The following is a 17019-nucleotide window of genomic DNA, read 5'->3' on the forward strand; positions in this document are numbered from 1 at the left end:
CCGAGGGCCCCCACGTCTGTCCTGGGCCTGCTTCTTACCAGAGTCTTTAGGGAAGTTGAAGGTAGGGTTTAGGGTCCCAGAGAGGAACCTCTGCTGGTCTGGCTCTGCCTTGCCGCTCCCTAAGTCCCTCCCTTCCCTTCCCCTTTCCCAACTCTTTTGATCCTGACCATCCTCTACCCAGAGCCTAAGACCCCCTTGTCTTGCCTCTCCCTCTCTTGGGCTGGGGCAAGCAGGTGAGACCCAGCAGCCAGGAACCTGGAACTGGCAATCGGAGCCTGAGCAGTGGGCAAGGTCGGTTCGCCAGCAGTTGAATGCCCAGCTCCTCTTGGTCTCGGAGATGGAGATGAGGGGGGGCCCGCCTCCTGAAGAGGCATCATCTGATGCCCTTAAGTTTCGTCACTGGCACAGGAGACAAAGGCAGTTCCTGAAGGCAGTGACTCAGTCAGAGCAGCCCAGAGGGCTGGAGCTCCTGATAGCTGAGCTCCAAACTCTGTTCTCAGCTGTGCTGCAAGATGGCAGCCCTGCAGCTTGGCACTATCTGCATGCAGTACTGGGTCTGCTGCCTCCATATCGTGCACTGCTCGTTGGTCTACTTGATTTGCTACCCTTCCTGGAGCAGCTATACCATTGGGCACCCTGGGTCCTATCCCAGCTCCAGTTGGACCTGCTAGATGCCATAGACCGGGCCTTTCCCCCAGACACCTCTTTGTTAGAGATTGCCTCCCATGTTGACTGCTGTCTTCAGAAGCAGAGGTTCCATCATGGTCCCCCACTCCTAGTGTGCCCTTTTGTGCAGGCCCGGAGGGGTAGGCAGCAAGTAGAGGAGGAGTTGGCCACATGGCTGCGACCATTGACTCTGCCTGAGCTCCAGCACAGCCTGGGTATTGTTGGTGCCGAGGTGGCCCTGGAAGAGGCTCAGTGGCTAGATGGCCTTAGCCTCCTGCCCTTGGCACTGGCAACGGACATCCCTGTACAGTATGAAAGCAGTGGTGCTGACAATGCAGAGGAGGAGCCTGTTGGAAGAAGAGAGACAAAGTAAGTGAGGGACCCAGTCTGGGGCTCTGGGCAGAGGAGAGAAAGAAGCCAGTTTATGGGTGCCTCTTGAGTCACCTGGATGTCTAACGCCAGTTTCCTATTGATCGTAGGGACTAGCCTGAGCACAAGCCAAGCTGGTGTGAGGCTGCTCCTCTCTTCTTCTTCTTCTTCTTCTTCTTCTTCTTCTTCTTCTTCTTCTTCTTCTTCTTCTTCTTCTTCTTCTTCTTCTTCTTCCTCCTCCTCCTCCTCCTCCTCCTCCTCCTCCTCCTCCTTCTTTTTTAAATTTTTATAGGGGATTATTGGGGAACAGTGTGTTTTTACAGGACCCATTGGCTCCAAGTCAAGTTATTGTTTTCAATCTAGTTGTGGAGGACGCAGCACACTGGCTCATGTGGGAATCAGCCCGATGACCTTGGTGTTATGAGTACTGTGCTTTAACCAACTGAGCCAACCAGTTGCCCTCCTCTCTTCCTTTTTATCTGCAAAATAAACCCAGTGGTCTTAGTGTTAATCCCCAAAGGGAAGTGCAGAAATTCATGAAAATCAAAAAAGTCAGCCATGAGGAAGCCAAACCTTCAGAAGACAGCTTGAGTTTCCAGAGTTTCCAGACTTCTTTCTCAGGTGATACTGGAAGCCTGTTTCATTCTTTTTCTCATTCATTCATAATCTCTGAACCTGACCTCTGGGCTGAGCTAGTGCTGGGTGCTGGATGCTGGATACAGATCCTTCCCTCGGGTTGCTCCTAGGTGAGTGCTTGTCTGAGGGCCTTCCCACTCATGTCGATGTGAGCTAAGCTAGCGCCAAGGCAGCTTAGAGTTGGCAGCACTGCCAATGGGACTTTCATTCTGACCCTTCCAGAGTCTTCACCTGCGTTGCCAGTGTGGTATCCTGGCCCCTTGAGTGATGACTTTCTGGCTCTTATTGCTCTCTTTAGGATTTCAGAATGCCTGCAGGGACCTCCTCTTCTGAGAGTTCTCTAACCCTCATCTTGGAATTGCTCCCCATTCTCTGGCCTGATTTTCTAAGTGCTTTGCAGCTTGTCTGTGACACATTCACTGTCTGGGAAGAAGGGTAGTTTTACCTTTAATCAAGCTTTACTTTGTCAGTTTTTGCTCTAAGTTTATGGCTGGATGAAGTTTTTCCTGAAGGTTTAGAACCCTAATGGTAGACGGATAGGCAGGCTCCTGGGGGCCCGAATGGCGCGTGGCTAGTGCCAATAATTTATGCTTTCAATAACTCCAGCAGACTCTTCCTTTTTCAAAGACCTGCCCTGTGTCTTCAGTGTAAGTTTCCTCTCTTGGGGGAACTTAACTAAAGTGAGAATGGGCTGAAATGTTGGGAAGGGGTCAAGTTCTTTGTCCTCTCTAGGTAAACCTCTGAGGCCTAGCTAATATGGCTTAATTTGCATGAAGTTCTCCAGGACTGGTCACCCAGGCATTCACTCATTCAATAAATATTATTGGATACCCAATATATATCAGGAACTGCGAGATGCTGAGGATACAGAAGTAAATAAGACAGACTCAATCCCTTCCGTTGGGTTTTACAGATTAGTTAGGGAGATAGATGTTAAATAAGTAGATACAAGTAAAATATAATTACAAATGGTGATAAATGCTATAAAATCAAAGAACACTGCCTTTCCTCTGGCGGCTCCTCTGGGGTACGTATGTACAGTTAGGGGAAAGCACATCAAAGGAGTTTGTGTTTAGACTAGAGTTAAGATATCTTACAGGTTAGGAGGTGAAATAAGAGGAGAGTTTCGAGGAGGAGGGAACAGTTAGTAGTGTTAAATGCTACTGAGGCAAGTAAGAAAAATGTGAAAAATGTTCATTGGATTTAGCAACAAGGAAGAAGATGGTGAGAGCGGCTTCAGTGGAGTCCTGTGAGGAGGAAGACAGATTGTAATGCATTCAGGAGAGAATGGGAGGTGAAGAAGTGGAAATCACATTTTACAATTAATTCATGAAAGTTGGCTTGAAAAGGAGAGAGAGATAATAGGACACCAGATTGAAAGAGTAGTGGTGTCTGGGTATGACTCTTTAAAAAAGATGGAGAGATGTTCATAGCCCTTACAACAGAGCTTGAGAAGTGGGTGCTCAATATATATTGAGAGAATGAATACACATAGGCTAATGGTAAGAAGAAATTGAAGATACCTCATGAAGACAGACTGAAAGATCCAGAGTACAAGTGGAGGAATTAGCCTTGTAGAGAAGTAAGGGCACTCCTTTTCTAATTGGGGGACAAGATTAGGATGGGAGTATATGCAGATAAATATGTGGAAGGCAGCTGAACTTGAGGGAGTTAGTTCATGGCTGAGAGCCTCAGTTTTCTGTGGGCAGAGAAGGGAGGGGACTGGGGGCTTGGCAGGGCTGGGCATTGGGGGTTGGTGGAGGTCTGGAATAGCAGCTGAGGACACTGGAAGAGATAACAGCTTGAGGACTTGTACTAAAACATCAGAGCAGAGTGAGCCCACAGTTGAGACTGGATACCAGAAATCTACAGAGGAGCCAACATTCCTGGTTCTGTGATCTTCTGAACCTACGTGGATCACGTAGGACTTTAATTGTTAAGAAAATGAAACTTTAATAGCAGTTATACCATTACGATGTCCTGACCCAACATCAAGGTCAAAAACCCTATTATTCAAACCCTATTGTTTAGAATAGGATTGCACTATTATCCCTGGGGTAACTTGTTTTGCTGATCTAGGTTTGGGTCAATTAATGAGACTAGTATATTTTTGTTAAGTCTAAGTTTAATTATTCAGAGGGTTTGTGCGTGCATGCTCTGAAGTCACTCCAACCAAAATTATTACCATGTTTCCCCGAAAATAAGACCTAGCCAGACCACCAGCTCTAATGCGTCTTTTGGAGCAAAAATTAATATAAGACCTGGTCTTATTTTAATATAATATAAGATCAGGTCTAATATAATATAATATAATATAATATAATATAATATAATATAATACCAGGTCTTATATAATATAAGATATAATATATACAATATAATATATAATGTAATATAAGACCTGGTATAATATGATGTCATGATATGATATGTATGATATGATATGATATCGTATAATACCTGGTCTTATATAATGTAATATAAGACCGGGTCTTATATTAATTTTTGCTCCAAAAGATGCATTAGAGCTGATGGTCCGGCTGGGTCTTATTTTTGGGGAAACACGGTAGTCCAGATAACTGACATTTGGTTTCTTGGATAATTAATTTTCATATCAATTTTGTTGACTGGTGTGGTAGAAGTGTAAGAAGATTGACAGTACTGGTGCAGCCTTGAGGGGGTTGAAGGATGCACCATTGGATCCTGGCTAGAAAGGATATGAAGCTCTGGAAGGTGAGTGATAATGTGGGAAGAGCAAGAGTCACAGGCATGGAGATCATGCAGCGTTAGATTATGGGAACAAAAAGAGATCTAGAAGGTTAGGAAGCTTGCCAGAGAGGAGAAATCCAGGACTGTGGGCCTGCAAGGTTATGAGTTGGGAAAGCAAAAGTATTCCCATTACTTTTACTCAGTATTACATAATGCTTACTTTATAGTAATCACAGTCAATCCAGAATGATTCTTCATTTATCAGAAAGGGAGGGGTTGTCTGTGCAAATGTCTGTGTGAATGTCGTTGCCTGGCTGTGTTGCGTCATGGACTGTATTTGCTCAGTATATGAACACTTTTGGTGTTATAGGTAGGTGATAGAAAGGCTCTGACAGTGCCACATCAGGTCCTCTCAGGCACCTCATCTAGCTCCTTTTCTCACTGGCCAACAGTGGCAACCTGACCTCTTTGCTCTTACTCATCTCTCCTGATTTTTTCTCATACAGGTCTCAGCTTGACTCTGAAGTTCCTGGAAAGAAGACCTTCCAAAAGAGCAGCACTGGTCTCTTACCTCAGACTTCCCTCCTGGGTAGCCAGGTGACGACCATTCTGAAGAGAGAGAGATACCTGGAGAAAATCCACTTCCTCTACCTCAATGTGGCTCCCAGCCGGTACTTTAAGTAAGAGCCTACATCTAGACCTCTTCTGTTTTCACTTCCCGATTTCCTCCCATGCTATCTTCCCCTCCTCCTCCTCTCCATTCTCACTTCTCTCCTCTCCTTCCTCCTCTCCCCTCTCATTTCTCGTCTGTCTCCTAGTTTCCCTCCTTCTTCCCTTCTCCTCAGCCTCCTCCTCTCCACTCTCCACCTCTTCTTTGCTCCCCTTTGCTCTCACAGCCTTTTGTCTTAGTTTATCCTCTTCTACTTTTTGCTCTGTTTTCTTTATTCTATCCTAGAATGGTAGCATTTGGTCATTACCTCAGAAGGGAATTTAATGGTGATCTTTTCCAATGCTAATGCGTGAATCAGGTGTTTGTTTAAATCTTTACAGTGTCAGGGAAGTTTTATGTTTCCCAAGGCATCCTGTTCCTTAGAGGGAACCAAAATCTGCTGTCTGTAACCATTTCCTCCTGATCCTAGTTTTATCTCTGGGGCTACAAAAACAAGTCTCCTCCTTCCACATGACTCAAGAGGCATTCATTCACTCAGTTTATTCCATTATATCCAAATCTGAAGTATTTTTTAAAGCCCCGTTCAAGTCCTATCTCTTCCCAGAAATAATAATAATAATTACCATTAATCAAGATTTTTATATACCAGGCATTGTGTTAATAAACACATGAGATATGTTATTTAATTCTGGCCTACCAGTTAGGTGCTATTATTATTTCCATATATGAGGTGAGTAGACTGATACGTAGAGAGGTTAAGCAACTCATCCAAAGCCACATAAGTGGTAGAAACAGGACTTAAACCTAGAACTGTCTTAACTCAAAGTCTGTGCTCTTAAGCAGTATTTGATATACCCTCCCAGAGAGCCTTATTTCGTATATACACTGATCTCTTTCTCCTGGACTTAGGTAGCACTATTGATCTGTATCATCCATTCATTTACTACAAATATTTACCGAGAGCATTGTGCCAGTTATTAAGCAATTGTGCCTTGGCTTTAATTCTACTCTTCTCTCTCTGCTTTGTAATACTGGAGCTGAGACTGCAAACTTCATTTTTCAGCTGGCCTCCTGTTAGGTTTAATTAGTAGGGGGTGCTAGAAGGAGACTGGACAGCAGGACAAGAGGGAAAGCGATTTTCTCCTTCCTCTGCTGGCTCTTCCTGTTAGCGTTGCCCCAGAAGTGGTCCTTCACCCTGGCAGCAGCAGGCACTTCCTGAGTCAGCCTCTTAAAGATCCTGAGAAGTACCAGCACCAGCTGGGTGGCACACTCCCATCAGAATTCTGAGTCTCAACTCCCCAAGGCTCCTCCTCCAAACTCCTTAGGTACTAGTAGAAGCCAGGAAACATCTCCTTAGAAATCCAATTTCCAACTCTACAAGCCCCTCCTCCAAGCTCACAGCTTCTAAAAACTAAAACCTATTCCCTTTGTTACTCTAGTTCTGGGGCTGGCATCCATTTCCTGCGGTTATTATCTCTGTGCTACCTTAGTGCTCGCTTTTTGCCTTTCAGTCATCTAACACCTTTTAAAAAACACATTCTCACTTTTAATTCACTTTGTTGAAATGCCTAGTGTGGTTTTGGTTTTCCTGACTGGACCCTGACTGATACAGTATTTGCTATCATGAGTGGTCCAGGAAACTAACCTCAAATATGCAATTCCGATACTGGCTTCATAATGTCCTTGGTCTTGAACGGTACTGAGCTCCTTCCTAATGAGAGCTAGGATACTAGAAATCCATGACATGTAGTGGCATCAGTTAATTACATTACCACTTTTGGTGGAATGTGATGAACCACCTACTCTGTGTTTCCCCGAAAATAAGACCTAGGCGGACCATCAGCTCTAATGCGTCTTTTGGAGCAAAAATTAATATAAGACCCAGTCTTATTTTCCTACAATATAAGACAGGGTCTTAATATAATGTAATATAATATAATATGATACAATACAATACAATATAATATAATATATACTGGGTCTTATATTAATGTTTGCTCCAAAAGATGCTTTAGAGCTGGTGGTCTGGCTAGGTCCTATTTTCGGGGAAACACGGTACTGCCTCCGTGTACCATGGCTGCTACACTTGACTGTCTGGGAGTAATGATAGTAGTAATGGTAGCATTGTGGGATGATATGCCCATTGACCCTGGTGGAAAATTTACAGAACGAAAATTACAAGCTTAGAACTTTAAACTATCAGCTCAGTCATAATCTGAGAAGTAGCACAATCAAAGATAATTAGGCACACAGAGAGATGAGAAACCATGAGCAGGGGAACTGAAAAGGCGGTGAATAATCACAGGGCCAGCATTTGCCAAAGAAGGAACCCAGTGAAGTGAGTTTAGCATTTGGTGCTGCTTTTTCCCAAACAGGTGCTTGTCAATTCCAATAGAGTCGATTGTGTATCTGTTTTAGTCCGCACTCCCTAAAGCTGAGCTGTTGACAGACTCGGAAAGCTAATGAGCAGAAATAGCAGAAGTTGCCTGGGACCCACAGCACGGAGGGAAGTGTTTTTTGGTTTAACCTACCTTGTAACTAGGGTCCCAACCCAAAGCCCAGGATATTCAATTTGTGGGTTCTCTGATGGGTTCATACAGATGATTTTTACATTTTATCCAGATATTTTGCCCAGTTTTTCTAGTTGTTTTCAGGTGGGAATGTTGGTCCAAATTTCTAGTGCACCATCAGCAAAAGTAGAAACCTGGCATTTGTTGTTTCATTTTATTTATTCGCCATGTAACAGGTTTTCTTAATGTGTTTGAGTTTATCAGATTTTTCTTATCTTTGTCTTAGATTTTGATTTATATTAAGGGAGGCATTTATTCCTTCACTTCCTTAGAGTGTTTGCTCTACTATCACCTCCCCACTGTTATTATCCCATTTAAAATTACACCCCCTCGTCTTCTGGCACTGCCAATCTCCCTCTTCTTGCTTTCCCCCCACCTCCCCTATCATTTTTTAGTTTTATTATCTTCTCCAATGGAATGAGAGCTCTATCAGGGCAGGGGTTTTTGTTTGTTGTGTTTAGCAATGTATCCTCGGGCCTTAGGACAGTTTAGCATAGAGTACAAACTCAGTAACATTTGTTGAATGAATGCATGAACCAATTCGTTCATATTTGGAGGGGGTAAATTATAAGTTCAGTATAGAACTTGCTGTGTTTCAGGTACATACATGCAAGACAGAAAATTTGAGATGTTTTGGAAGCAGTTGAGTAAATGGGTCTGGGATTCAAGAAGATCTTGACTTGCCCCATTTACTCTCTAGCATCACTTAATTCTCCAATTGACCTGAGCTCTTGGAAGGCAAGGACTATGTAGTAGTTATCTTTATGTCCTTTATGATCACAGTGCTTGGACAGATGGGGAACTTGATAAATGGTTTAACTAAGCTCCATGAACTCAGGGATTGGATTTTTCTTGTTCACTGCTGTCTCCTCAGTGCCTGACACAATGCTTCGCTTAATGAACATTTGTAGAATGAGTGACTATACCCCCAAAGGAGCAGTGGCCATTGGGAGTGAGGAGACTACTCCCTAACTGCAGAAAGAGTCGCCTCCATTAAGGTCATAGGGACAGGAGTGTCCCCTTGGGAGAGCCAGGGCTCAGTTAGGGTAGGTAGCTATCATATGAGAAGATACATGGCCTAGTAGGTAAGAGAGAGGAGGGCCTGAGTCAGGTAGATTGGGTTTTAAATCCTGTATTCTTTCCTTTATTGCCTTGGGCAGTTATGACTTCATTGTTTGTTTTCTCATCTGTAATTTGGTGATAATAGTACTTGAGAAGATCTGGTTACTTTGTGAGAAGTGAGGTAAAGTTTTTATATGACTTAGTGAGTTCATTCTGGTATCTATCTGAACACTCAAGTCATTTGCTTAACAATGTATTCTAGAAAGTTGAGAGAGAGAAGAGATAGAGGACCATTTTATCTTTTAGGCATTGTAGGCGTACGACCTAGGACATACAGCTTTTAAAGGACTTAAACATATATATTCAATGCTTTTAAATATTGCTGGCTTTAAGTTATAAAAAGAAAACTGCAAAATAAAAATTAATAAATGCTTTATTAAGTGTGCCCAAACATAGCATTTTGCTAACTAGTTTACTGCAACTAGATACAACTATTATATAGCTACATATAAATTGTATTTAATGTAGGTGTAGGTGCATTTCGCTGAAGTAAGAGAACTTCATATGATTTTAAGATGCCTCTAGATGTACTCGACTTGTTCACTAGGTGGCAGTTTTCCTCTTTATGGCCTGTGTCTAGTCTAGTCGCCTCCTGCTTGTCCCCATTCTCAATTACTCCAAATGGCATTCCCTGATTATCTCTGATGTTATTTCAGTACCTAGAGATATGTGCATTTTATTATTTCCAAGATGCACATTTTTTTCACAGTTCAACATCTCTGAAATTGTTATGTATCTTACAAATTGATGGCGTATCAATTGGCAGCGTTTTTTATTTTAGTGTTTCATCAAAAAATGCAGCTTACAACTGATGGCATCTAGATTTGATGGGATGTAAGGTATCTGGGTCTGGAGATAAGAACTTCTCGGAACTGGCTAGGGGCATTTTTATTTCTTCCCATCTCTCGTTGGCTACCATTTCTTCTTAATAATATTCATTTCATCTTTCTAGTTTGAAGATCATTCTGCTCTTTTCCCCCTCTTCCCACTTTCTTCTGCCTTCCTTCCTGACTCTCTCTCTCTCTTTTAAAATCTCTCCTTCCTTCTTTTGTCCCTTTCTGAAGTCTGCTCAAGTTCCCAGGTCTCCCACTGATCAGAGCCCTTTTTCAAAGGCCCTACAGCCTGGTGGTGGTGCCACCGAACAAGGTGAATCCTGAGCACTACATCTTCTCTCCCTTTGGCGTCCTGCATGTGCATCCTGTGGAGGGCAGTGAGACAATGACGCTGGGTACCTGGCACCGCCACTCTGTCCTCTGGCAACAACTCCAGTTTATCCCATTCTTTAAGTATTGCCTCTTACGCAAGGCCTTGGCCTGGTAGGTGATGATGGGCCTGGGATTTGGAATTTGGGGGGAGTGCTGCAGGGAGCAGCAGCATGTTGTCACTGCCCTCTGATCTGTAGCTGGAAGAAGAATGTGAAGTTGCGAGGGCTGCACCAGTGCCGGACTTTCCTGAGGAAGCATCTGCTCTTCGCTGTGCCCCACTTTGGAGCTGGGCTGCTTCATATTAGCAGGTGAGGTCTTCAAGACACGACTTTGATGGATTTTTAAAAATAATTTTTACAAAAAGTAATAGCATGTTCCTTGTAGAAAATTTGGGAAATACAAAAAAGCACAAAGGAAAAACATCTTGAATCCTTCCACCCACAAATAACCGCTATGAACATTTTGTTGCCTATCTTTCTAGTCTTTTTCTTCTATCACATATACAAATGTGATCATACTTTACATACTGTTAAGTAACCAGTTTTTTCTCTGAATAATGTATTTGAACATATCTCCATGTAATTATGTATACCTACATCAACTTGCCCCAGATCATACAATTATTAAGTATTAAATCTGGGGATCTAACTCAGGTGTTTGAATCCAAACTCTGCTCTTTCCACAGTATTACTTGGATTCTTTTTCTTAGAAAAGCTTAGTTGTTCCTCTTCAGTATTTTCTTGCTTTCTCTGCTTAATTCAGCCACTCCAGTTATCTTCTGTGATAGGAGTTGCAATCTCAAACACCTATAGGGCCCAAGCAGGAGCTATGGAAGAAATGCTGGGGGTTAGGTGCAAGACGTTACAAAGTGTGCAGACTGTACTCTGAGGATTGCATCTAAAGAGGACAGTCACACTCAGCTCCAACTGACTTTTGCCATTGGGAATATAGATCCAGCGTGTCAGCCACTTTATTTTTCAGGATTTCCTGGAAATCCATATTTTGTTGTAAAGTTTCTTAATTTTATCTGGTTAGCTCAAATTTTTATTAAAATGCTATGCTGGCCAACTCTTAGTGGTACATGTGAAAACCTTTTCAGTCTGAATTTGGCCCATGGGCTACCAATTTGCAACCTCTGCTCTGGGTATTCTCCAGCCTAGCCTAATATCATGGTGTGATTAAAAGTATAAGGGCTTGGAGGTTGAACTGATCTGAATTTAAATCCTGAATACTAGCAAGGGACATTACTCTTTGAGCCTCAGTTTTTCTGATCTGAAAACTAGAAATAAAGATTTTTGCCATATAGCTGTAGTGAGAATTGAGAACGTGAATATAAAGTACCATGTTCAGTGCCCCTTATAAGGTACTGAATAACTGACACTCATTATGATCATCCTTTGTTTACTGTAGATCTTTCATTGTTTTCAAGGATGTTTAGAGATGTGTTCTCAGTTCAGTGGTGGGGGAGTGGATAACAGAAGCGGGTTTCCTCAGGGATGGTCAGCTCATAGGGAAGTTGCAGGTTCATCATCTTTGATCCTAAAACTCACCTGTCCATCTAGAGTTTCAAGGCCCTCTGCTTCCCCTGTTCCAAGGAGGAAGCCTCTGTAGTCTCTTCTAAGGCAGACCTTGGAATCTACTTGACCCTCTATCCTGGCAGAAAGGTCACTCAGTGTAAACATTTGCACATACCCCAGGCCTTTCCCAAAGAATTTCTGGGTTTGAATTCTTTCAAAGAACTCTCAAGAGGGAGTTGCCACTCTTAGTCATTGGGAATATTATAATCTTTCTAAACCTTTGCTCATTCTGAGGTGAGCAGGCTAGGAGGCTGTCAAAGGTGTCCAAGGATAGAAGGCTAAGATGCTTGCTCTGACCAGCTTGGCCATCAATTCCAGGCTTCTACAGGAGCTGCACTCTGTGTCCTGGCTCCCCCGGGAACCAGATCAGTGCTACGAGCTGCTGGGCTTGCAGCGGGCTCTAGCGAAGGAGAACCACAAGGCCCTGCGGCTGCTCTGTCGCTGTCTGCACCTCTGCACATCCATCCTGCATATGGTAAGAGGCTCCAGTTTATTGGGAACCTTTTCTCTAAGCTGAGCTTGCCAGAGCTCCTGCTCCTGTTGGTTTATGCTTCTCGTAGGATCCCAGGGTGGCCTGGACTCTGCAGCTGGCTCAGAGCCAGTGGCCTGCCCAGCAACAGCAGTTTGTGTTCTGGGGTGGATGGATCAATAACAGGTGGGCAGAGACTTGGACTCCGCCTTCCCCTGAGGGTTGCTTCTGGCCTTGAGCAGGGAGGAGAAGGAACATAACAACATCTAGTTTTCAGTTGTTTGTGCCAGGGACACTAGGGAATTTAAGAGTTGGAATCCTGATCTCTCATGCTGCAGGGCTTATCTTTGAACCTATCTTGAAACTTTGGCAGGCCACTGGCTGGTAGAAGCATCCAATGGTGGAGTCCTTCCTAATTATGCCCGCTTGGCATCTGTGGTACAAGCCCCCTGCCTAGGGCTCTGGGAGGCCCCGCTGTGTACTTGCTTCTTGCCCATGACCTATCATCATAGTTTATTGTCTGTCAGGTGGGGCTGGATGTTCACACAGTTCTCTGATTAATCACCCTCTGAAGACACTCCAGTCCTGAGAGAGGGGGACTCACCCAGATTTGTGCGAATGAGAAATGATGTGAAGGAAGCCCTTGGTACATTCATATAGGAAAACGGTCTTTATCCTCCAGACAGCAACAGCTGGACCTGCCATTGCACTAAGTTGAGTGGGGCAGAAGGTAGAGGCGAGATGCTCCATGGCCTTTCTCCCCCTCTCAGTTCTTAAATCCCATCCTTGTTTTAATGTTACAAGAATAGTGATAACTTTTTTATAATCAGTAGTTTTTTTTAATTAAGGTATAATTTACATGCAGTAAATTTTAAGTGTACAGTTTATTGAAACATTTGCATATATACATCCATGTAACCGCCTCCCAGATGAAGATATAGGACATTTTCAAAACCTCAGTAAGCTCCCTGGCACGTCTCTCATCAATACCTCCACAAAGGTGCCCACTACTCTGACCTTGGCCACCATAGATTAATTTTGTCTGATTTTGAATTTCATATAAATGGAATCGGACAACATGTGCTCTTTTCTGTCTGGTTTTTTTTCACTGAACATTATGTTAGTGAGATTTATCCATAATGTTCTAGGTTGCAGTGGTTCACTCTTTTGTATGTTTTGTAGTATTTCCCACAGTTTATTTGGTAATTCTCTTATTGTTGGGTACAATTTTTCACTATTATGAGTAATGCTGCTATGAACATTCCCGTACATGTCTTTTAGCGGATATAAGCACTCATTTGTTTGGGGCACATATTCCAGGAGTGGTTGCTGGAATAAGGTGTATATATGTTTTACAGTGCTAAACAGTTTTCTAGAGTGGTTGTACCAGTTTATAGTCCCACCAACAATGTAGGAGACTTCCAGTTGTCCTATGTTCTGACTAACACTTGGTATTGTCGGGGTTTTTAATTTTAGCCAAACTGGTGGGTGTACAGTGGTATCTCATTGTGATTTTAATTTGTGTTTTTATGATCACCAATGATGGTAAACGTCTTTTCATGTGTTTATTTGCCATTTGGTACCCTCTTCTGTGAAGTGTCTAACTCTCTTGCTCATTTTTAATTGGGTTGTCTACTTTTTTCCTATTAATTTGCAGGAATTCTTTGTGTATTCTGGATGAGTCCTGTATCAAAATTATGTATTATAGATATTTTCTCCCAGTCTGTGGCATACCTTTTTACTATTTTAAGGTGTCTTTTGATTAACAGAAGTTCTTCATTTTCTTGAAGCTCATTTTATTAATTTTTTTTGGTTCATGCCTTTTGAGTCCTGGTTTAAGAAATCTTTGCCTACCCCCAAAGGATTTCTTAAACAAAACATAAAAAATAATAAACCTTAAACAATCAATAAATTTGTCTATATTAAAATTAACTTTTCAAAAAGCACCATAAAAAGAGTGAAAACACAGCAAATGCAACACATGGAGTCACTTTCTATGCTGCTAGGTGGAAAGGAATGGAACCTATGCCTGTTGGTGATCACCCCAAAGTGGGAGGGGGCAAGGAAGAGAGGATCAGTAATCATCACAGCTGGTAAATGAATTGTTACTGAACCAGTTTGTAATCTGTGCTAAATAAAACAGGCTGCTGCCCATTAAACTGTAGCATTACTGAATAACTAAAATAGACTTGAAACGTTAAAGAAATAATATTAAATGTGAGTGTTTGGTAGATACCCTTTTCAGTTTTTAAGGCCTCTTCCATCAATTTCTAGTTTGCTAAGAGGTCTTATCATGAATGGATGTTGAATTTTGTCCAATGGTTTTTTGTTTTTTTTTCTGCTTTTATGTAGGTGATTATGGGATTTTTCTCCTTTAGTCTATAAATAAGGTGAATTGTTAGTGTAAGACCACCTTTGCATTACTGGAATAAACCCATTTTCTTTCCTTCATCCTATTTCTTTCTTGTATAACTTTTTATTTTTATATAATTTCAAACTTATTAGGAGAGTTGCAAGGATAGTCTAATAAACTCTCATATATACTTTTTACCCAAATTGTTGTTTTGTCCCATTTACTTTTTCATTTATGTTCTTCTTCTTTTCCTTATACATTATAAATACATTATTTTTCCTGAACCATTTGAGAGTAAGTTGCAGATGTCAAGTCTCTACCCCTAAATATGCCAGTGTGTTTTTCCTAAAAATAAGGACATTTTCTTCCATTATGACAGTACAATTATAAAAAGTTAGAAAATTTCACTTTGATACAACCCACAATCCTTATTAAAAATTTGCCAATGATTCCAATAATGTTCTTTATTATAGTACTGTGGGTTTTTTACTGCTTCAGGATCCAATCCAAAATTACGCATTGCATGAAAGAGAAGTGGTCACTTCTCTTTAGTCTCTTTCCTATGGAACAGTTCCTCTGCCCCTTTGTTTGGCTCCTTGTCTCACAGTGTAACAATTCTAACAATACCACATATGTTCCAAAGCTGCCTCTCCCTCCAGATCACACCAAGAACAGCTTTAGCTGAGATCTCGCTTGGCACTTTGCCCTTCCCTGTTTTGCTTCCCCCTCTCGCTTAGAGGTTTGTTTCCTGAAGATAGTTCCTTCAATACGTCACATTTCCCCAAATTCCTGCCTCAAGGTCTGCTTCTAGGGAACCTAAAAAAATGCATATTCAACCAAGCTCAAATATTCTATAGCCACAATGATTTTTCTTACCCATTTTACCTTTCAGTTTCTGAGAGATACATGTTAAAAATTACAGAGTTGTACACCTGAAATCTATGTAACTTTACTAACAGTTGTCACCCCAATAAACTTTAATTAAAAAAAAAACCTCCTCCTTTGACTATAGGTTTGTTAATTTCTCCTTGATGTTCTTTTATCTGCAACGTGTATTTCAAAATCATGTTATGTGCATGAAGTTTCATTTCACTATTTCTTGATGATTTTATTGATATGAAAATGTCTTCATTTGTTTTTCTACTTTTCTACTAGAGTTCTCTCTTGTTTGATGTTGAGAGCATCAAGCATTTGCTTGATATTTATCTATCCCTTTGTTTTCAACCTACCTTTGTTGTTTTGCTTTATGTATATCTTATAAATACCTGGGAAACATTTAGTCTGAGAGTCTATATGTCTTACAGTAGGTTTATCTCATTTATTATGATTACTGATAGGTTTGGACTTATTTTCCCCATGTTGTTTTGGTATTTTCTATTTCCTTTGATTCTTCCTGTGTTTTTTATCTTTTGTTGGGTTGTTTACATTTTTTGTTGCTATTATTGTCCTCCAATGACTTGGATGTTATACATTGTATTTTCCCATGGTTCCCCAAGAGCTAATCAGTGCCTACTAATCTTAGTTTTAGAATCTTGATTTTATTTTTTTTTCATAGACTCCTAGCTTGGAGGAAGCCATGTAACTCAGTTCTGGGCAATGAAATGTAAGTGGAAGTCACTGGGAAACTTTAAACGAGGCAGATGCACTGGAATGTCTTTTTGGACCTTTACTCCTGTCTTATTGCCTGACCCTTGGATGAAATTTCTGGTGATTAGAGAAGCCATCTCACCATAATAAGGGTGAAAGTCATATTAAGGATAGGGAAGGAGGAAGATAGAAGAAGCTTTGTTCTGACTGATAGTATTGGGCCGATATGCCATCCAGGGACTTTTTTTTTTTTTTTTAATTAGTTTATTGGGCATCCAGGGACTTCTTATTGCGTTAAATAAATAACCTTTTTCTTGCTTAAGCTGCACTTTTCTATTTTCTCTTACTTGCAGCTGAATATGTATGTAAGATGTTTATATACCTACCTAGCAGGTGTAGCTGGTCAACTTAAATTTTTATAACTATGTCTCTTTCGTATCCTTTTCTAAAAGCACCTTCTCAGAGAGAGTCCTTCTCTGGTTACCCTGTTTAAAATTTCAACCCCCACAATCCCCAGCACTCCTGATCCCTCTTTTCCTTCTCTGTGATTTTTTTTTTCATAGCACTTACCATCTTTTTACATACAATATAAATTACTTATTTATTATGTTTATTATATGCCCCCCAAGAGGGTAAGGATTCTCCTCTGTTTCATTCACTAATATTAATATATCTCTAGTGCTTATTATAGGCATGTTATATAGTAAGTGCTCAGGGAATGTTTGGTGAATGAATGGATGCCAAGTGGGAATTTGTATTCACATCTTTCTCCCACATAGCATAGAACCTTAGCAGTCTCCTAATTTCCTTTCTCTCCTTTCTTCTCTCTCCACCCTCCACTCTTTGTATTATGCTTATATAAATATCTCCTGGAATTTAAATTTGGGATTGTTAGGAACATTCTTGTTTTACAACCTACCCATTTATAATTAAAAATGTGTTTCACAAATTTCTTTGCTCATTAAAGCTTCTTGTAGACCACTTTGTCCTCTTGTATTCATTGTCCTCCGTCAGAAATATACTATTGTTGTTGGTTTTAGAGAGAATCTGCGAATGGCAAATTTTGAGTCTTTGTATATCTAAAAA

The 17019-nt window shown here is 41.3% G+C and overlaps 1 protein-coding gene across 1 annotated transcript in view; it reads left to right on the plus strand.

The window, feature by feature from the left end:
- LOC109460454 (dynein heavy chain domain-containing protein 1) overlaps window positions 1–17019 on the plus strand; it is a 70062-nt gene that overhangs the window by 5376 nt on the left and 47667 nt on the right. Inside the window, exons 4-8 of the mRNA XM_088791613.1 lie at window positions 234–1035; window positions 4887–5060; window positions 9855–10058; window positions 10145–10255; window positions 11843–11999. Of these exons, the coding sequence (XP_088647739.1) occupies window positions 234–1035; window positions 4887–5060; window positions 9855–10058; window positions 10145–10255; window positions 11843–11999 (1448 nt within the window). The remainder of the gene's footprint in view (window positions 1–233; window positions 1036–4886; window positions 5061–9854; window positions 10059–10144; window positions 10256–11842; window positions 12000–17019) is intronic.

Source organism: Rhinolophus sinicus, chromosome 14 (genome assembly GCF_057876585.1).
Source record: "Rhinolophus sinicus isolate RSI-liver-muscle chromosome 14, RSI-T2T, whole genome shotgun sequence".
Taxonomy (NCBI): Eukaryota; Metazoa; Chordata; class Mammalia; order Chiroptera; family Rhinolophidae; genus Rhinolophus; species Rhinolophus sinicus.